This window comes from Notamacropus eugenii, chromosome 5 (genome assembly GCF_028372415.1).
Source record: "Notamacropus eugenii isolate mMacEug1 chromosome 5, mMacEug1.pri_v2, whole genome shotgun sequence".
NCBI lineage: Eukaryota > Metazoa > Chordata > Mammalia > Diprotodontia > Macropodidae > Notamacropus > Notamacropus eugenii.
The window spans coordinates 40,368,940-40,391,082 of NC_092876.1; the positions used below are offsets into that span (position 1 = coordinate 40,368,940).

A 22,143-nucleotide genomic window follows, 5' to 3' on the forward strand; every position below is an offset into this window, starting at 1 on the left:
TCATACATTCACTTGATGTAGTCTCATTCCAGAATAATTCTGATTTGGTTGACTTAGAAGCATTCAAGATTATAAATATTTTAAAAAAATTTCCTTTGTGAAGTTACTGGTTTATATGAAGATTTTGTTTGTAAGTATAAAACTAACGTTTTTGTGCACCTTCTTGCTGCTTTCCTGAAGTCTGGGATACTTGAATATTCCATGAAGTCTGATCTGTCCACCCTTGCCCTCAAACCTTTGACTTTGTAGTATTCACCTGGACTGCTCCCTCCCCATCAACCTTCCCAGTGACCCTACTTGTATTACCTTTCATGCCTTGATTCCTCCAACCAATTTGTCCTTGTGGGGCAAAGGCTGTATTCTGTATCCTCTATGGAGTGTAGGCACACCATACAATATACCAATACTGGTTGCCCCAGAAGCCATAGCTGATTCTGCCTGAAGCCCCCATCTTAAGCAGAGTCAATGCATGTACTTAGCAGGACTGCCTGTGTCTGAAGAACTTAAAACATTCCCAAGGTAGAGAGGCACTGGATTCATTTGTGAGAACAAATTAACTTAGGGTTAGATTTCAAATGAGAAAAAAAAGAGTGTGGTTGTGGACCAACATGATGAATAATGATGTTACCAGTTGAAGTTAAAAGTTGCAAATGACAGGGGCACCATGAATATCCAGTTTTTTCAATATAACTTTTTTTTTATTGGAACAGCAATAATGAGCAGTACTGGTAGGTAACATTCTGATTTAATTAAAAAAAAATACAGACACTAATACAGCAAACACAAAATTCTAAAATTTTGAGGCAACTCAATTACCACCAGTGAGAGGTGTTATGATTAATAGTCAAGTTCATGCAGTAATCTCAAACTGTAAATTATTTTCCCAAGCTTTCATAACATGAATGGATTATAAGCAACATGTCCACGTTACTGAATGTATTGTAGTTCACTGACCAACAAATCACAGAATTATTTGGAGTAAGTGAAGGTCGTATCTCCTAAAGGGAAAATGATCAAATTAAAAAGAAACTGACTGCTGGGGAAGAAATAAGTCAACTAGGGCAACTATTTTGAACTGCATATGAGATGAAGTTGAAAATCTTTTCTTCATTTAATTTGCTATCAAACTACTCTACAAATGAAGATGGGGAAGTAATTAGAGTATATTCAACATTATTTACTTTTTTTTACTTGTAACAACTTACACAAAGATATACTGGATAAAAAGGAAAAAAAAGTCCCCTCAGCATTGAAAAAGTAAATGGGGATACTTCCTTTTAAGCAGAGATCTACTTTTATTCCAGTCTCCTTGTTTGAGGTTGTTTAACGGGTGCAGGAGCCTTAACACTAGTTAAACCCTTAGGAGATAGAATTAAATGCTTGGTCTTTAGTCAAGTAATTGCTCTCTCCATTAATGGGTCAAATACTTCTGGAAGGAATAATACTGTCCACTTAGGGACAAAATTAAAGCTTAAAATAGAACTAAAAATAATCTTTTCTAGTGTTAAAGACTTCCTTTGCAAACCTAAAACATCTATAGTAACCACCAGTCCATATGTATATGAAACAACATACAAAATTCACTCATAGCTGAATTTATCAGGTAACCTGTAGGAAACATCAAAGAACCCGGACTGGTAGTAGAACAGAAGCTTACCTATACAGTGTAAAAACAAATTTTAGATGCCATTTTTATATTTATAAAGGTGCCATCCTTTCTTAGCCCCACTGGGCTTGTTCAAAGCATAATTTATTATAAAAAATAATGTACCTACTTTCCTAGAAGGTATAGTCATCTCAGGTAGCTGGAGTTACCATGGTTAAGAACAAAGCAATGCAAAATTTTCTGCCCAATCATCCCCAAAAGAAAAAATTGGGGCTTTACAATCTCCAAGTTCACTTCAATGAGTTTCCCACAGTGGTTTTAAAAATTTATCAACTAGGAGTAGCAAAATTACTGTAGCTTTATTTTTCAAGCTACAAAGTTCCCCTAGGGATAGATTTTATATTGATACTGACATGTGGCAACTAGAATCATCTGTAATAGCATGACATTGGTAACTGTCCTTAATGTATAAAAAATAGAGATAAAATTTTATAATGTTTTATTAAATATCTACATTTCTGCATCATCATCATCATCATCTTTGGCTCTGAAGTGCATTTTTCTGAATTCCCGTCTGCTCATTGAAGGACAAGGTGGAGAAACTGGCGGAAGGTCCTTGGAGAAAAGAATAAGATATGCAGTCTGTTAATGGAAGTTATTATTTTCAACCAAACTGGACCTCCTTGCTGTTCCCACCATGACATTCCACCTAGAATTCCATATTCCTTCCTTGCCTCAACTTCTTAGAATCCCTATCAAGCACTGCCTCCTCTATAAAGTCTACTGACTTCCTGCTTCCTGTATACCCTTCCACCCCCCAATTACTTTGTGTCCCTCCATATGAAAGCAACTTGTGGACAGGGCTGATCATCTTTTGTCTTTATGTCAATAATGGTTAGCACAGTGCCTGGCATATAAACATCTATGGATGTGGAAGTTCCCTCCAATGATACCCATCCCAACCCATCCATGCAGCCCATCCTGTGCACATTCTGCCCACAGTCCTAAGTTGGCCACAGGAGGTCTACTTAATGTATTAGAGAAGTATCTTGCAGAGACAAGAAGTTACTTGTTGAGTGAATACATTTCATCCACTTTTGACTTATCCTTGCTAGTTTAACAGCAACTTGGGAATTTAGGAATACTGTTACCACATCAAACGCCAGATCTAAAGGTGGAAGAGACCTCCAGAATCCAGCCCTTTCATTCTTACAGATGAAGAGAGCTGGTTCTCAGAAAGTGGCAGAGCTGGATGTCAACCTGGGTCTGGGGCTCCATACTTAGTAACTTTTCCACACTAACACACTGCCTGCCCACCCTGTTATTTTTCAAAGGGAAAAGAGAATAAATGACTTATTCTTACTTGCATGAGCTCAACATTTCCAAAGAATCGATTCACTGGCATTGGCTGATTGCTATCTTCATCTAAAAAGATGCTACTGTCTATGTGGGATGGTGTCTTCTGGGGATCTGCCTCTAATCCAGCCTCCCCGAGCAGCACAGTACCATGCTTACACACATCTTCCTCTATAAGATTTTCTTTACATTTTGAGAAGGCCAAGTCATTTTCAGTTTTTGCTAAGCAACTGTTACCCAAATCTCTGGAGTGACTGTGATGAGAAAGACCATTCTCATTCCTCTCTATTTGCTGTTCGCAAATCTTGGAAGTATTAGCTTCATTACTTGGCAGCAATGCTTTGTGCTCATAACACTCCAAAGGCTCATTCTTACTTGAGGTTTCAGATGCTATTTTTGGCAAAGAAGTTTTTTCCTTTTTGGTTGTTAGGTCTTGTAATTCTGACTTGATGAAACCATCTTTTTCATACTTGGGTGTCTTGGAAGTACGTCTCTCAGTTGCTTTGTGTGATGAAGCCTATCAAGAAAGATGAGCTTAAGGAGAAACCAGTGACAACTACGGGACCTAACGTGTTCATTTCACATTAGGGGTCAGAATGGTTTGTTTCAACATCTTAAACAATATGAAAGATATAAACAGACAACTCTAAAAGAGGGTTCTTTTACTTTAATACTACCATAGAAACAAAAGAATCTGGCCAAATACCTAAATTCTACTTTGGTGGTTATACTTCTGGATAATTTAGCTTAGTAATATGTCTTACTATATAAATAGAGAGAAGTCATGACTACACTATAATCTTCCTGTCTTGGGGCTCATCAGATCAGTTTTAGGATATTTATTAAAGATTCTTTATTTTACATATGAAAGAACAGGCCCAGAGAAATGAAATGTCTTGCCAGACGTCATACAGGTATTTAGAGGTGGGATTTGAATCCAGGCCCTCTCACTGCAGCCAGGGCTCTTTCCACTGCTTCCGCACAAACTCCACTTTCCTCATACCTGTTAATTCAGTAATTTGCAAAGAAGGATAACAGACCTGCTATATAATTGAAGGTATAATGCAGAAGGTCCTATAACAGCAAGGCCTCCAATGCATTTTCTACCGACTCCCTCTACTCTTCCCCAAAAGGCTATTAGGGATGAATTGCAGAACAAAATATAGAGTAAAGCTCTCACTGGATTGCACTTTGTGCATTCTGCAACACAGGAAGAATGACAAAGGAGAGGAGAGGCTGAGGAAGTGGGTCCATGACTCATGAACATGACTCCTCAGTAAACATTAAGGGTAAAAACTGATGATCAGAGAAAGTGTCTCTTGGGCATCGACTCTACCACTTAAATTCACTTTTCTCCTAAGAATACTCTGCTCTTTGTAATTGACAATTATTAAAAATGACTTCAGAATGATGTATCAAAAGAGTGTAAAATAGGTCTATGTGAAACTAGATTGTAAAGCTCTTCAGAGAGCGAATGAATGCGACCTTACCAAACACACTGTTTTTGTAGATTTGGAAACATCCACTTCTTGAGCCGAGGCAGCTCTGGTTACTGGGCAGTTTTTGCTCCTTAGGCGTGCTGAAGAGCGCACCCCATCTGCAAGCTAAATCAGATATGGAGAGGTCAGGGAAGGACTTTGGGGGGAGTGATGAGAACACAAAAGACAATCAAGGAGTCTAAGGAAGGTAGCAAAACTTGGATTTATGTAACAAGCATGATTTGAAGGACCAAGAGGAGTTTTTTTAAATGATGGGGAAAAAATGGGAACAAAAAAGCAAGACCTTAAAGCAACTGCTAGGTCATCAAGAAAGTTAAGGGTGCTGTAATTCCTATCTATTTCAAATAATAATAAGTATTTTATTAATTGCCAGGTACTGTGCTAAGCACTGGGAATAAAAAGAATGGCAAAAAACCAGTACTTGGCCTCAGGGAGGTCACAGTCTAATGGGGAGAGAGAATCTATGGACAACTAGTATATACAAGATACACATAAAGGTAAACTGGAGGTCATCTCCAAAGGTGGAGAGAACCTTCTGGGAGTGGGGGAGGGTTGGCCTGCGGAAGGAAGGATTTGGATAAGTTGCTGTGTTCTGTCACGGTGTTGGCACCAGACACTCAGAGTGAACTTGAAGTTCAATTAGTCAACAAGTACTAAGTATCTACTACGTACCAAGCACCATCATAGCTGCTGGAGGGCCAAGTACAAAGAATGAAATGACCCCCACTCACAGTGGGTTTGAATTCTAAGAGCAACGTCAGATACAGCAATCAGAAAACACCCTTGGAAAAAGAAACTGTAAGCACAGAAAATACAGTTCAGAAGAATTTTCCTGAAAACAAAAATATCAAATGACTCTAAATTTAAATGTTTTTTAAAATAGATTCAATTTACTATGTATCTACTATGTGCAAAGCACTGTGCCGGGTGCTGGGCTTACAAAGACCAAAAACAACCTAGCACCTCACCTCAAGGGGCTCTCTTTCTACTTTAGGGAAGACTGAGCATACTGTCGCTCAAAAAGGAGAATACTTCTCATAATTCTAGGAGTTTAGAACTCTTTCTTAGTCTTTCACCTGCATCTTTCAAGAGACCACTATAAAAAATTTCAACACACCGAGTCATTTTTCAGTTGTCTGATTTTATGACTTAATTTAGAGTGTTTCTTGGCGAAGAAACTGAAGGTTTCCTATTTCCTCCTCCAGCTCATTTTACAGATGAAGAAACTCAGGCAAAGAGGGTTAAGTGACTTGCCCAGGGTCACAAACTTAGTGTCTGAGCCTGGATTTGAACTCACAAAGAGGAGTCTACCTGACTCAAGGCCTACCACTCTATCCACTGTCCCATCTATTTCCCCCCTCTCCGCCAAAGCATTTCAACAAGAATCAAATGTATCTGTGCCCAGGCCAAAACATACATTTGTCCACCAAGTAGGAGGGACTTAAGTTTTTCCTTAAATTTCTACTAGTCAGTAACTAAAACTCCTAATATAAGTTAACGTGGAAAAAAAGTCTGAGTTGTTATCTTCCAAAGAATGAAAGAATTTATAAATTATATGTAGAAACAGCATTAGGTTATTTCATTTTGTCAAATTAATTTGTATCTGGTAAATTTAAAAGCCCTATAAACCTTAATTTAAGAGATTGTTCAAGATACTGTAATAAAGCCTTATGAAACTTTTTTTTAAAGGCTAATAAAACCTGAGTAATAAGAAACATTAAATGGATAAACTAAAGGGAAAGAATATTAGCTGTTTGCAAAAGAAGTCAGAAATGGGATAGCAATCATTTAAGACTAGGGCCTAACCCTGAGATCACTTTCAGTTTATCCTGTTTCTTTCTTGTTTGTACACAATTGTCTACCCATTAGACAGTGAGGCTCTGGAGTCCTGGTGACAGGAGCTCTTTGGGTTTTTGTTTGTATTCCCCTGACATGAAACACGCATAGCCTGGCACATATGAAACACTCCAGAGATGTTTAGTAAATGCTTGTTTATTAACTGTACTAAGTATGAGAGAAACCTGCAAATTGAGGGGGAGTAACATTTAAAAAAATTGGTGTCTTTAAGTGATTTCTCAACTTTTCCAACTACATCATATGACATGGGTACAGGAATCTAGACATAGCAAGTATTCAGTTCATCAAAAGACTGAGAGAAAAGGAAGAAAAAACCCTCCACAATGTATAGAAGGGCAAGGTAACTGACCACATGACGTGTACCTCAATCAGACACACTACTGAAGTTTACTGAGGACTGTGTCTGTACCTCCCTAAATGTTTCCTGGCAATGGGCATACAAACACAAACTGATGTCAAGCCACCATTAACATCTTTTATCAGAAATAACCATAATAAATGTTGACCCAAAACACTGAGGTGCCAGTTTCACTTCTACAGCGAAACCATCTTTTTGTTTACTGAAAGCTGACCAGCAAACACATCAGGAAGCATAAAAATTCTTAACAGAAGAGCTATGTGTGTGTCCTCTGTCGATGTTTTTACAATACTCCACATGAGTCCAGAGGAGCACAAACATGCCCTTCAGCCTGTGCTTTTATATCTAGGAAGAGTTTGCTTCATAAATGCTATCCTCTTGTCTGATATTTTCAGGATTTTAGGGGGATTCTCCTCAGTCCTTTTGCTAAAGATCCTGAAGTCTGGGAAAGTGGTTGATCGAAATAAGAAGATCTGCTCCAGCACAGACTGCCATGTCTCTTTTTTAGGATTCCCTGAGCTGAGTTCCAGTCTTTCCTTAGGGATGTTTACTTCCAAATATTCCTTCACATCTTATTCTTAGGGGGATCAAAGTGGGCTGAATGGATTTCAACAGGTCAGGTATCTATGATCGTGGAGGCAGATCACTGAATGTCTCAGGACTCAGCTCTATCACCTATACAATGAATGTTTGGATTGGGACTGCATGACCTCCAGTGCCCTTCTCATCTCTACATGAATTCTGATATATTAGGTTTTCTGTCTTTAGATAGCAGTGCTCTCTGGACAGTGAGAACAGACTGGAATGACTACTGACCTTTTCTTATCTTGTACAGGACATGGCCTCTTGGATAGGTAATACATTCTTAAATCAGTGAATCTGTGAGCTCATCAATGCATATCCTCCAGTGATAAAGGGGACAAAATATCCCTTCCTCCTCATTCTGGGCAGCACTCATCAGTTCCTTGCCACCACTCCTCTGGTCGGGAGGGTGGGTGTGCACCACCACCCATGTGAAAACCTCTCAACATCACATGGCTAACTTGCTCAAGGATGGGCAGTCTGTCATCATTTCTTGCTTGCCTCTTCTTCTGGTGCCACATCTCTTTGATGGTATCCTGTATGCTAGCTCCTGTAACATGCTGCTGTCTACTCACACCTACCATGTAGGGGGACCTTTGGGGGACCCACAACTTTACTTCTCTGAAGGCCATGCTATTATTCCATGACCAATAGCTCTACTACATCCCCATACACATTTATTTGCTCCAACCTATGCTCAAGCCTCTTAGGCTCAGTTCCTTGTCAGCAGGTATCACCTCTCATTACTCAGTATACTGACACAAGGTACTGTTTGCACAACTAAACTGAAATTTCTCCCATCCTTCTCAATACTGTAAATTTCTTTATCAGTTAAAAATGGAGATGCCTCTCAGGGAAATCTGTATTTCCAATTCTACTGGAAATCACATTTAAAGGTTTATAAAGTACTTTGCCCTCAATTACCTTGTGACAAATAGTTAGTAAAGGTATATTTTTATAAAGAAGGCAACTGGGGTTCGGAAATGTTAAATAATTGGTCAATGTCCAGAGCTAATAAGTGAATCCTCTAGTTTAAAATCAACGTTCTTTCTATGCTACACTTCTTCCCCTCACTGCTACCTTGTAAAGGTCTGGGAGACCAGGTATTTTGCAGCATAGGTTTCAAGGAAAGAAAAGCATGGAGTAAAATTATAAAAACTTCAATTCTACAAATATTCCCTGAGTGCTTACTATGTAAGAGGCACTGCCAGGATGCTGAGCACCTAGACAGAAGAGAAAGTTGGGGGAAAAAAAGGCCCAGCACGAGAGATGGCATTTACTTAGCTGAGTGGTTTGGCATTCAGTTATGTTTGACTCTATGTGACTCCATTTGGGGTTTTCCTGGCAGAGATACTGCAGTGGTCTGCCATTTCCTTTCTCTAGCTCATTTTACAGAGGAGGAAAGTGAGGCAAACAAGTTGAAGTGACTTGCCCAGGATCACACATCTAGGAAGTGTCTGAGGTCACATCTGAAGTCAGGAAGATGAGTCCTCCTGACTCTAGGGCTGGTATTCTATTCATACTTCACTACCTAGCTGCCCCAAGCTGAAAAGCTTAGAGAGATATCATTTGAATCTTACAACAACACTGTGAACAGTAAGCACTACAGGCAATATTTATCCTCATTTTACAGATGTGAAAAAAACAATGTTATGTGACTTGCCCAAGGTCACACAGCAAGTGACTGACAGAGATGGGATGTGAACTTAAATTTCTCTGGACTCCCACACCAGTACTTTACTTACCAGATTCCACGGCCTCTAGGAATCATAGATTTATAGCTAGAAGGGGCCAGAGAGATCACGTAGCCCAAACTTCTGCTTTTTATAAACAAACTGAAATACAGAGATTACAGTATCATAGGTGTAGAACAGAGGAGCCCTTAGAGGCCAGGGAGTTATACACTCTCATTTTACATGAGGAACTTGAGGCCTTGAGAAGTTGCTTGAGGTTAAGTACATGGTAATAGATGGGGATTACACAGCAGAGACGGTTAGGTTCAGTTACTTGTCCAAGGCCACACAACACAATGTGACAGATTCTGATTTGATTCAGATCCTCTGCCTTCACACTCAGTCCTCTTTCTACCACATTTTGGGATTATATTTCGATCTGATTCAACAAGCATTTAGAAATGTCAAGCAGTGTGCAAGGTACTGGGTACAAAGGGAAAAGTGAAATCAGCCCCTGAACTCAAAGAACTGATATTTTACTTGGCTGGAAATAACATACACAGATAAACACAACCAAACAACCAAAAAACAAAGCCCCAAACCCCACAATGTGTGTATATGCACGTGTGCATGTGTGCAGGTGGGTGATTCATTTAGGCTAACAATGTGTGTGTGTGTGTTCGTCAGTCATTATTAAGCACCTACTCCATGCCCAGTACTGTGTTTAGCGTTGAGGACACAAAGGAAGGCTCAGGACAGCCCCTGGTCTCAAGGAGCTCAGAGTTTGATGGGGTTCTCCTACAGTTGGATTTAGAAGGAAGTGGAATTGAAAGAATTCTCCCAGTCAAGCAGCTGGCTAAGAAGGCGCAAAGTGGGGAGTTACAGGCAGAATTCACTACACAAAGGAGAAGGGGAGGGAAACTGAGGCAGGGGCAGTGTGCCTTAATTCCCCTTCCACTCCTGGTGCCCACCTTTGGTCCCCAGAGGTGCCTGGAGGGGTGTGGGTCCAGGATCCCGGGGCAGGCGAGCACCCTTCATCCGTGCCCTCAGGTATCTGACCCAGACTGGACAAAGAACCCCCTAGGGGGCGGAGCCTTCTCCGCGGGGCGTGGCCTAAGTTGATGGACCCGCCCCCATGGAAACACTCAAACAGGCAGGACCTGAACTGAGGAACACCGCCCCTCCCCCTCCGTGGGCGTGGCTTAGCGCCGCTGGGGGGGCGCTGCTCGGGAGGAGGGGTCCTTCCGCGGTAGTCGCGAGCTGCCATCCTTCCGCCCAGGGTTCTGGTGGGCGTGGCTCGGGCGGAGCGATCCCGGCCCCACACGAGCCCCCGGTCCGGAGCGGGGAAACCGGGACAATGGGCTCGCGTCCCAGGCCGCGTCCCGGGCTTCCTCGCCCCAGCCCGTCCGCTCCCCGGACTCCCCGCCTCCACCCGCGTCGGGCCGCCCTCCCACGCCGGGGCCACGGGGCGGCGTTCCCTCACCTTCCGGCTCCTCATGAGTCTGAGGCGCCGCCGCCGCCGCAGCGTCCTCAGCTCCCGGGGCTAACGCTCCCTTGCGCACCTGACCCGCGACGGGGGAGATACCAGCCCCGGGCCGCCGCGTCGACCGACGTCTGCCGCCGCTTCCGCCAATCAGGAGGCGGTGGCGCCGAGTCACGTGACCCAAACACGTTCGGCCCCCAACTGAGAGGAGGCGGCCCGGGATTCACGCGGCCTGGAGGGAGGGAGTGGGGGAAAGGGCGGAGTTTGCGCAGGCGCACACACCGCCATGCTAGTGAGGTCTTGCGCATGCGCGGCCGCCTTGTGTCCGCCATGTTTGAACGGGGTAGGATGGCTCCATAATCTGCCATCTAGAATGACAGAGGAAGTAACCCAGAATTCTCAGATAGATGCTCCTGGGGCCATAGATTTAGGGATGGTGGACATCTTAGGAGTCATCTCTTCCAACACTTTTATTTTGCAGATAAGAAAACTGAGGTTAAGTGACTTGCCCAAGGTCATCATGGTAGATCTGGGATTTGAACTCTGGTCCCTGAGGAGTCTTTAGTGTTGGGGGCTGACAAATGGAGAATTGATATGGATCCTCATTGACCCATGTTGTAACTAGGTGAAGTCACAGAATCTCGGGTTTGGAAGGGACCTCAGTGACCGTCCCATTCAACTCTTCCAAGTCATGTTGGAAAACCCATTCCTTCTCCAACCTAGTTGAATAGTGGTCAACTCAGTGCTGGAGGTTGCTGGCTGATGGACCGGATAGTGGGCTGGGCCCGGTGTCAGGAAGACCCCCCCACTTATTAGCTGAGTGACCTTGGGCAAGTCACTTAACTTCTGTTTGGCCCAGTTTCTTCAGTTGTAAAATGGCGATAATAATTCCTACCTCCACAGTTGTGAGGATGACATGTTATGAGATAACAATTGTAAAGTGGTTCCTGGCACATAGTAAGTGTTCTATAAATATTAGCCCTTATATTGTCTTTATTACTACCATTCAGGGTAGGTGAGGATTAAAATGAGATAATATTTAGAAAGCACTTTGCATAGTACTTGGAACATAATAAACACTATGCAAATGTTAGCTATTATTATTATTACCCTTTTACCAATTTAAAAACACTGTCAGAAGGGAAAATATGTGATTCGTCTGACATAATCTGATCTTAATGAAGTCATACTGGCTCTTTGAAATCTTTGATGACCTTCTAGATGGTCATAAGCTATTGATGGAGTCCTAATAAAGCTGCCCCCATGAACCTCATCACTGTCTCTAATCATTTATTCCAGTATTTTTCCAGAAATCAAAGGCAAAATTCCTACTCTATAGTTGGCATATTCTATTTTCTTCCCTTTTTTGAAAAATCGGGCTTTCTTCTCTTCAATGTGATAGTCCACTTTCTTGAAAATGTCATTGACAAGAGATTATCAATCAAATCTGACAGTTCTTTCTCATCTAGGCCAGGTAACTTGAATTTATCAAGGGCAACAACATCCTCTCAGACTGTCCCCATATTTTTTTTTGAGTATCAACTCACTATTAGATATTTTTTTTTGTTCTTTTTCCAGTCAAAAGGTACATAGAGGTGATAGAATGAGAAAACGAGAGGAATGGAGGACGTGGAGGTTTTGGAGAGGGTGAAGAATAGATCTTGAAACAGCAGAGGAACAGATGAAAAAATAGATTCAACAACTGTTTATTAAGTGCCTGGAGAGGAATCTCCCAGTTTGACTTTTTTTTTTTTTTTTTTTTTACTAAAGGGGCCATCTCTTGAGTTAATTTAAAGAAGCCTATTCATTGAATGGGCATATCTCACTCAAAGAGAGAATGTAGTAAGACCTTAGGCTGAAATGGCCAGGGTGTCACATTGCATCCTGGGCCATCTCCAGTAATCCTGATGAATATCAAACCACAGAGCCCAGATGGCTCAGGAGAAGAAAGTAAGGTTGGTGACCTTGCACAGCCCTCCCTTGCTCAAATCAAAGTCAACTGCAAGTCATGTCATCATCTTGATGTCATGGTCCTCTTCCAGAACAAAGGACAAACACAGTACAATTAAGTGCCTACTAAGCACCATGTTCATGGAGGTTGATGAAGCTGCTGGACTGGGAAGCCAGGGTGTTCTGTGGTACATCCAAGGCAGTGCCTGGGAAGAAGAGGAAGACTCTTGGCCCTGAAATTCTTGCAAAAAACAGGTGATTGGTTTGGGGGCCATGACTGTGGATGGGAGCCAGAGCAATGTGAAGAGTGTGATCCAGCCAGATGTAGTGGGGTGTCAATGGGGAACGAACTTCCAGCCCTGGTGAGGTCTGGAAGCATCAGTAGGGAGAGAAGCAAACCATCAGTGACTTACTTTCTTATTACTGTGAGAGCTTTCCTTCTCTCTCGGGGTAACAGTGTGGCACAGGAGAGAACCCTACACAACAGGTTAAAGGAACTGGGGTGCATAGTCTTAGCTTAGGAACTGGCTCTCTGTGTGACCCTGGATGACTTTCCTTTCCCTGTCATTTCCTTATCAGTAAGAAGAGCAATGGGCCATGAGGTGGCTCCATAGTGCACAGAGCACAGGTCTGGAGTCAGGAAGACTCATCTTCCTTAGTTCAAATGTGGCCTCAAACATTTACTAGCTGAGTGATTCTGGGCAAATCACTTTACCCTGTCTGCCTCAGTTTCCTCATCTGTAAAACAAGCTGGAGAAGGAAATGGCAAACCACTCCAGTATCTCTGCCAGGAAAACCCCAAATGGGGTCAGGAAGAATCAGATACAACTGAACACTGCTGACCAATAGCAAGACAAAGATGGGTAGAGAGACAGGGTAGCACTGAGGATAGAGACATGGCCCTGAAATCAGGCAGACCTGGGTTCAAATTCTACCTGTGACTCATGTTAGTAGTATGACCCTGCGCAAGTTACTTTTTGCTCTAGACAACTCATTTAGACAATGCCGATGCCATTTTAAGTCCAGTCCTTATTCTTTTTTTTTTTTAATTTTTTTTTTAATTTAACTTTTAACATTCATTTTCACAAAATTTTGGGTAACAAATTTTCTCCCCTTTTATCCCCTCCCCCCCCAAACCCAAGCTTTCTAATTGCCCCTGTGACCAATCTGCTCTCTCTTCTATCATCCCTCTCTGCCCCGTCTTCTCTTTTGTCCTGTAGAGCCAGATAGCTTTCTTTACCCCTTTACCTGTATTTCTTATTTCCTAGTGGTAAGAACATTACAGTTGATCCTAACACTTTGAGTTCCTACTTCTTTACCTCCCTCCCTCTCCACCCCTTCCCTTTGGAAGGCAAGCAATTCAATATAGGCCAAATCTGTGTAGTTTTGCAAATGACTTCCATAATAGTTGTGTTGTATAGGACTAACTATATTTCCCTCCATCCTATCCTGTCCCCCATTACTTCTATTCTCTTTTGATCCTATCCCTCCCCATGAGTGTCGACCTTGAATTGCATTCTCCTCCCCATGCCCTCCCTTCTATCATCCCCCCCACCCTGCTTGTCCCCTTGTCCCCCACTTTCCTGTATTGTGAGATAGGTTTTCCTACCAAAATGAGTGTGCATTTTATTCTTTCCTTTAGTGGAATGTGATGAGAGTAGACTTCATGTTTTTCTCTCACCTCCCCTCTTTATCCCTCCACTAATGAGTCTTTTGCTTGCCTCTTTTATGAGAGATAATTTGCCCCATTCCATTTCTCCCTTTCTCCTCCCCATATATTTCTCTCTCACTGCTTGATTTCATTTTTTTTTTAAGATATGATCCCATCCTCTTCAATTCACTCTGTGCACTCTGTCTCTATGTATGTGTGTGTGTGTGCATGTGTGTGTGTGTACTCCCACCCAGTACCCAGATACTGAAATGTTTCAAGAGTTACAAATATTGTCTTTCCATGTAGGAATGTAAACAGTTCAACTTTAGTAAGTCCCTCATGATTTCTCTTTGCTGTTCACCTTTTCATGGTTCTCTTCATTCTTGTGTTTGAAAGTCAAATTTTCTCTTCAGCTCTGGTCTTTTCATCAAGAAAATTTGAAAATCCTCTATTTCATTGAAAGACCATTTTTTCCCCTGAAGTATTATACTCAGTTTTGCTGGGTAGGTGATTCTTGGTTTTAGTCCTAGTTCCTTTGACTTCTGGAATATCCTATTCCATGCCCTTCGATCCCTTAATGTAGAGGCTGCTAGAGCTTGTGTTATCCTGATTGTATTTCCACAATACTTGAATTGTTTCTTTCTAGCTGCTTGCAATATTTTCTCCTTGACCAAGGAATTCTGGAATTTGGCCACAATGTTCCTAGGAGTTTCTCTTTTTGGATCTCTTTCATGCGGTGTTCTGTGGATTCCTTGAATATTTATTTTGCCCCCTGGTTCTAGAATATCAGGGCAGTTTTCCTTGATAATTTCATGGAAGATGATGTCTAGGCTCTTCTTTTGATCATGGCTTTCAGGTAGTCCCAAAATTTTTAAATTGTCTCTCCTGAATCTATTTTCCAGGTCAGTTGTTTTTCCAATGAGATATTTCACATTATCTTCCATTTTTCCATTTTTCTCTCTTTGTTCTGTGATATCATGGTTTCTCACAAAGTCCTTAGCCTCCATCTGTGCCATTCTAGTTTTGAAAGAACTATTTTCTTCAGTGAGCTTTTGATTCTCCTTTTCCATTTGGCTAATTCTGCTTTTGAAAGCATTCTTCTCCTCATTGGCTTTTTGAACCTCTTTTGCCAATTGAGTTAGGCTAGTTTTCAAGGTGTTAATTTCTTCAACTTTTTTTGGTTCTCCTTTAGCAGGGAGCTGATTTGCTTTTCATGCTTTTCTTTCATATCTCTCATTTCTCTTCCCAGTTTTTCCTCCACCTCTCTAACTTGATTTTCAAAATTCTTTTTGAGCTGTTCCATGGCCTGAGCCCATTGGGTGGGCTGGGACACAGAAGCCTTGATTTCTGTGTCTTTGCCTGATGGTAAGCATTGTTCTTCCTCATCAGAAAGGAAGGGAGGAAATGTCTGTTCTCCAAGAAAGTAGCCTTCAATAGTCTTATTTCTTTTCCCTTTTCTGGGCATTTTCCCAGCCAGTGACTTGGCCTCTGAATATTCTCCTCACACCCACCTCGCCTCCTGGTCCTCCCAGCCAGCGTTTGGGGAGATTCAAATGCTGCTTCCAGCCTTAGGGCTTTTGGCGGAGGCAGGGCTGCTATTCAGTGTGAGAATTAAGTTCAGGTGGTCAGGTCAGGGCAGGGCCGCCTCTCAGGCTCAGTTCCCTCAGGGGGTTTATGCACAGACCTTCCACAATGGATCCAGGCTCCCACCCGCTTGGGGAGCCCCTGTCTGCAGCCGCCTCTCAGCTTCTACCTCCCGGGGGGGCCCCGAATCATGGGGGCACCCCACTCCCCTCTCAACCCGCCAAAGAGACTCTCTCACTGACCCCTGTCACCTGTGGGTGGAGGGACTTGTGCGGCCACTGGAGATCCCGTCCCTGAAGCCTGCTCGGGTCTGTTTCTCTTGGTGCCGTGGCCGCAGCAGGTCTGGGCTGGGCTGGGCTCCGCGTCTGCAGTGCTACGGACCTTTTGCGAGAGGTTTGCAGGTCCCTCTGTGGGTGGAGGGACCCGCGTGGCCGCTGGAGATCCCGTCCCTGAAGCCCGCTTGGATCTTTTCCTCTTGGTGCCGCGGCTGCTGCAGGGCTGCCCTCAGTTCCCAGTCTCGGCGCCCAGTCTGCTGCGCGAAGGACCCCCCGTGAGAGGCTTGCAGGTCTCTCCGGAACAGAAATCTCCCTCGCTCCAATATTCCATGGCCTCTGGGTGCAGAATTCGCCATAAGTTGCTCCCCTGTAGCCATTCTGTGGGTTGTGGGTTTGGAGCTATGTGTATGTGCGTCTTTCTACTCTGCCATCTTGGCTCCGCCCCCCCTCCAGTCCTTATTCTTGACCCTGACAAAGGGGTGAGGCTGGCTCATTGAGGCCTCTTCCAGTTCTGACATGCTTTGACTTGGATGTAAATGGAGCTGCATAGATTTGGAAGCCTGAAATTCACATCCCAGATTTGGAGGATTTGGGTACAAAAGGATTTCTGACAGTGTGTAAATTAGACAGCTAATATAATTAGTGAGCTTGGCATAAGTTCTGTCCTGCTCCTGTCTATAACCTAATTCCTCTGTGCCCTAGCTTAAACCTATTTCTTCGTTCCTTGTCCTCATTAGAGCAGTAGAACAGCTGGTCACCTTTACTTTTAATGGAGATTAACCTCCTGCTGGGGGTTGAATTGTTTCATGTTCCCTTCCCACCTCTGATTCTCTTCTTGCCCCAACCATCCTGTGTGAGGGCAGTGATGTAGATTGTTAGCCACCTCCCTTGAGTCTCATTTCTAAACCCTCAGCAGTGTCCCAGGTACTCAGCGATCAGCTCAATGAGGTGCTTACAAAACTAAGAAGCTACTTTTTGTCCTTTAAAGATTTTGAGTCACAAAGACCCAAGTTAAATTCTGGCTCAGACTCTTACTAGCTGGGTGACCCTGGGTAAATCACTTATCCTCTCTCAGCCATAGTTTCCTCATCTGTGTAACAGACATATCTGAAAAGAATGTTGTGAGCATCAAATGAGAGAATGTACCGGAAGGACTTTGCAATCTTTAAAGTGCTATATTAATGTTAATATCAATTAATTACTCGGTAGTATTGTTAATTACCAAAAATGAAATACAGCCTTTCCATAAAACACTAGGTAAAAAGCATTAACAACATCAATAAGAACAGACAATTATTAGGGCTTTAAGGATGGCAAAGTGCTTTACATACATTATCACCTTTGGGCCTCAGTTTCCTCATCTGTAAAAAGAGAGGGTTGGACCTGATTACCTCTAAGGTTGCTTCCAGATTGCAATCTGTTAAGCTGTGTTCCTCATAACAGTTCTGAGAGGTAGGTGCTGTTATTAGCTCCCTTTTTACAGTAGAGGAAAATGAGACTTAGAATGGTTAAATGGTCCCATAGCTAATAAGAAATAGGGACAAGATTTGATCCTGGGTCTCTCCTGACTTCTACTCCCTCACTCTGGGCTATAAGAGTTAGAAAAGAACATGGTGGACTAAGACTTTTTCATGCTCTGAATAATTCCAGAATCTTACTATATAAGACTTTTTGTGCCACGTTCTCTCTCTACCTTGAGCTCTCCTAAAACCCATCATACAGTTAACTAACCTCATCTATCTAATGCAAACTTCCTAAAGCTATGTGGTTCAAATAAATAGACACACAGTAGACTACATATTGTGTGTCTAAAGTTAGTGGAAATGGTCTTTTCCTTCCTTCCTTCCTTCCTTCCTTCCTTCCTTCCTTCCTTCCTTCCTTCCTTCCTTCCTTCCTTCCTCCTTTTCTCCTCCCTCCCATCTTTCCCATTTTCCTTCCTTCTCTCTTTCCTCTCTTCCTCCCTTCCTACCTCACTCCTTTCCTTCCTCCTTTCCTTCTTTCCTTCCTCCTTCCCTCCCTCCCTTCTTTCCTTCCTTATGTTCTTTTCTCCTCCCTCCTTTCCTTCTTTCTCTTCCTTCCTTCCTTCTTTACCCTCTGAAAACATTTAAATCAGGCAATTTTGTCAGAAACATTAGGCCTCCCAGTTAAACTATAAAGGTTGAAAAGTGAGCTATAATAAACAACTCCATGTACTGCTTGCGAGTCCTTCTGTGCATTGCTGCATAACTGAGGTGTGATTCATACTCTCTTTCAAAAGCATCCTAATGCTCTCTGCTCTCATGGAATGACTCCCTAGAAGACCAGAAATATAGATGATACCATCTTCTTAGTGCATAAAAATGATAATGATGAGCACCTTTTGTAGACATTCTTGGAATCAATATGTAGATTTGCTGCATCTTGTAAACACAATCGGCAGTTTAGGCTGGGGCCCTTTCTGTAACAGTCTGGGATGTTGGAGTTTTGCCACCATCTTTGTTTAGGAAGAGGTGAATTTGTAAACAGTTTGCATGTCTATCTGTCTAGTTCAAGAGTTCTTAACCTTTTTTGAGGTTATATCTGCAGTCAGAGTAATGTTTTTAAATGCATAAAAAATACGTAGGATGAGAAAGGCAATCAACTATATTGAAATACAATTTTCAAAATAGTAAAAAAAAAAAACCCAAGTTCATGGATAACTTTTTATGAACCTCTGATCTTGCTGGACATGTCATTCATTTAGTTCAATGATGCTACTGCTGCTTTGACTGATGGTGTTATTTCCCTTGGGTATGGATGTAAGTAAAAAGATTGGTAGGTGACTGGCAGGAAATCACTAACTAACATAATCACTGCCAGCCCTTAAGGAAAAAGCAAAAAGGATACTATATTAACTGTCTAACCTGGCCTATTTTCATTAAAATTGGTTTCATAGTACGTTTTGTTCTGTAGTTCTATATAGGGATTTGATATGGATGAAAATCATCCTGAGATCAAGGTTTTTATAAAGCTGGGAACTTGGACAAGTCATGTTTAGGCAGTTTCAGTGATCTATGGGCAACATTTTGTAGGAAAGGAGGGGACTCTGATTACAGTTGCCATAGTGGTACCCCCATATGGAATAATTCCAGAATGCCTAGAATGAGGAACGGTAGATGATGAGTTCTCTGCTCTGGGTAGAATGCTTTTGAAGTACCGTATTCAGATCTGGATATTATGGTATTTTATGAATTACTAGACTATGGTCTTGGTCTCCTGATTGGTCTCCCAGCTTCCTCTCTCCTCTCTCTGATGCATCATTCTACAGCTGACAAAGTAGTCTTCCAAAAGGACGAGTTGGACCTTGTTACTCCCTTGTTCAGGATCTTTTCAGTGACCATTACCTGCAGGATAAAATGCAAATGATAGCTCGCCATTAAAATGCCTTCACAATCTTCTTTCAGCCTGCCATTACAGGATTTTCTAGCCAAACTGGAATAAATCTTGTACTAAATGTTCCAATTAAGCTGGACTTCTTATTCCCCAAATTCAGCAAACCACCTGCCTTTGCATAGTCTGTTCCCCTTGCTTGGAAGGAGCTTCCTTCTTACCTCCACCTCTTAGTATTCCTGTCTCCCTTTCAAGGCTCAGCTCCTGGGCCACCTCATACTGGAAGCCTTTCCTGACCCTCCTGGTTTTTAGTGCTTTCTCTTTTTAAATATCCATGTAGATACTTATCTTTTCTCCCATGGGTGAGTTCCTTCTAGGACCTCCATTTTGGGACCTCCATGCTTCATTCCCCTCTTGGTTTTTGACTCTCTGGACTTGGCCATTATTCCTCCATCATCTCCTCCCTACCTCCTCTTTTTAGCTCATTTTTATGGGTTGGCTTCTTCCATTAGATGTAAGCTCTTTCTTTTTTGTTCCTATTTGTATCCTCAGCACTTAGCATATTGCTTGGAATGTTGTAAACACTTACTAAATACTGATTGCCTCTCTACTTGCCTAGGTATTGTATTTCCCCCAGTAGAATGTAAATCTCTTGATGTATAGACAGGAACTATTTCTAGTTTGTTTTTGTATCTCCAGTACACAGTAGGTGCTTAATAAATGCCTGCCAGACTGGCTTAACTTAGGTAAACTGGAGTGCTTCCACAAAAGATCTGCCAGGATGGCAAGAGGACCAGAGTCCAAACTTTACAAGGCTTGTTTAAAGGCACTGGATGGAAGGAACTGTAGAAGACAGGCTGAGGGTTGGGGTGGGGAATACGATAGCATTTAAAGGATTTGATCTGCTTCGCCCCAAAGGAGACAGCTAAGAGCAGTGGGTGGAAGTTACAGAGGCAGATTTAAGTCTGATGAGAGGGAAATCTCCCTGAAAATTGTTGTTTCATTTTCTCCAACTCTTTGTTACCCTGTGGATCATACTGTCTTTTGGGTTTTCTTGGCAGAAATACTGGAGTGGTTTGCCAATGAACTCTAGTTCATTTTGTAAATGAGGAAACCAAGGCAAGTAGGATTACTTGATTTACATAGGTCACACAGCTAGTAAATGAGAGAAGTGATTGTTTTTATATTAATAACCAATTATTGAATTAGGATTGAGGTTTGCCTTTCTATTTTCTCATTCAGCCCTTGGAGGTTATGCAGCCAGTCTCTGAAGGACAAAGCTGATAGATGAGATTGGCCTAATCTTTGAGTGGATGGCTCCCAATTAGGGGACTTTACTTCTGTTTAGAATAGTGATCTACCGAATATAATGTAGGTGCATTCCAGCCCTGAAGCACTGAGGGCATGCTCTTGTGCCCTTCCATTGCCATCTAGGGGAACTCAGTTCATGAAGGAGAGAGCCAACCAGAGTGGGTCAAGATGGAATCCTTTGTCCAGATTGCTGGAGGTGGCTCAGTCAAGTTACATTCTCAGCCAGAGAGGTCTAAGACTTTTAGCTCACCTCCTCATTAATATGCCCACCCCCTCATTAATGTTCACCAATCAAGATTGATTTTCACCTGTCAGGGCATCTCCTCCTCCAAAGGAATTTAAACACTTGGGGATCTCCATGGTTTTGTCTTTGGTTACCTAGAGAAACCACTGACCATCGATTTATTATCAACTAGTCTAATTAATAAGTTATTAATTACCCAGAAACTCTGTCTTTCGGGCTTTTCATTTGTCCTATAAGTGTTTGAGGCTGGATTTGAACTCAGGAAGATCAGTCTTCCTGACCCTAGGCCTATTCTATCTACTGTACCACCTAACTGCCCCTTCCATCTCCTGTGGATTAAGGCTAACAGAGGTTGTGACTTGCCCAGGGTCTCACAACTAGTAAGTGACTGAGGCTAAATTTGAACTCAGATCTTTCTGACTCTAGCCACTTAGTTTCCTTCTAATAATTAGAACTATTCAAAACTGGCATGAATTGGCAGCTTTGGGTTCTCCTTTCCTGTGATTTTCAAGCAGAGGCTCATCAGTGATTCTGCAATCTAGAAGGGACCTCAGAAGCCATCTAATACAATCTCCGGATTTCACAGATGAGGAAATTTGGGGAAGTAACTTGTCCAAGGTTACATAGGCAGTAAACATCAGATGCAAGATTTGAACTCAAGTTCTCAGACTCTGGATCCAGTACTTTTTTCTCTGCCCTGCCCTACATTCTGGTTCAGATATGAGCTGGATTAATTGATCTTTGACATTCTTTCCAACTCTAAAGTTCTTAGTAAAGTACTGATAAATGTACCTACCTTCTCATGAGAAACAGACCTTCCTTAAACTCTAATACCTGAAGGCCCTTTGGCACAGATTCCAAGGACTACTGAGGAAATGCAAGGAGATTTTAAACTGATTAATGAGCTGTAGCTGAAGTGACCCAGGCTTGGAGCACACACATCTCATTGCAGACACAGAGGAAGGCCAGCAAGATGCAGATTTGGTTTTAAAAAACTTTTGTTGTTATTCATTTGTGTCTGACTTCATGACGCCATCTGGGGTTTTCTTGGCAATGCATTGCTATTTCCTTCTCCAGCTCATTTACAGATAAGGAAACTGAGGCAAACAGGGTTAAATGACTTGTTCAGGACCACACAGTTAGTAAGTGTCTGAAGCTGCATTTGAACCCAGGAATCTTCCTGACTTCAGACCTGGTATTTTATGCACGATGGCACCCCCTAACTGCCCCTCTAAAAAGCTTACCCTTTATATTTAAAAGAAAAAAACATTGAAAGAAGACACACTATCGCAGGAACTGAAGGAAAAAAAGCACTGCAGTCTTTGCCTTATGTTCTTTTTGGATAAGCCTGAATTAAAGTCTCTTT

The 22,143-nt window shown here is 42.3% G+C and overlaps 2 protein-coding genes across 2 annotated transcripts in view; one reads left to right on the top strand and one right to left on the bottom strand.

Moving 5' to 3' along the window:
• The window catches only part of DFFB (DNA fragmentation factor subunit beta), a 62,423-nt gene that overhangs the window by 36,358 nt on the left and 3,922 nt on the right, over positions 1-22,143 (top strand). The gene's annotated exons all lie outside the window — the stretch shown is intronic.
• On the bottom strand, positions 672-10,584 carry C5H1orf174 (chromosome 5 C1orf174 homolog). Its single transcript, XM_072608675.1, has 4 exons — positions 10,415-10,584; positions 4,453-4,566; positions 2,970-3,479; positions 672-2,221 (listed from the first exon to the last, which is right to left on the bottom strand). Exons 1-4 carry the CDS (start codon positions 10,427-10,429, stop codon positions 2,117-2,119), a joined length of 744 nt encoding a protein of 247 aa, XP_072464776.1. The 5' UTR covers positions 10,430-10,584; the 3' UTR covers positions 672-2,116.

Coding starts and splice junctions, on each gene's coding strand:
- C5H1orf174 (XM_072608675.1), bottom strand. Junction 3,480..4,452: donor CTACAAAAACAGTGTGTTTG/GTAAGGTCGCAT, acceptor CTTTCTTGATAG/GCTTCATCACACAAAGCAAC. Junction 2,222..2,969: donor GAAATGTTGAGCTCATGCAA/GTAAGAATAAGT, acceptor CTTTTCTCCAAG/GACCTTCCGCCAGTTTCTCC.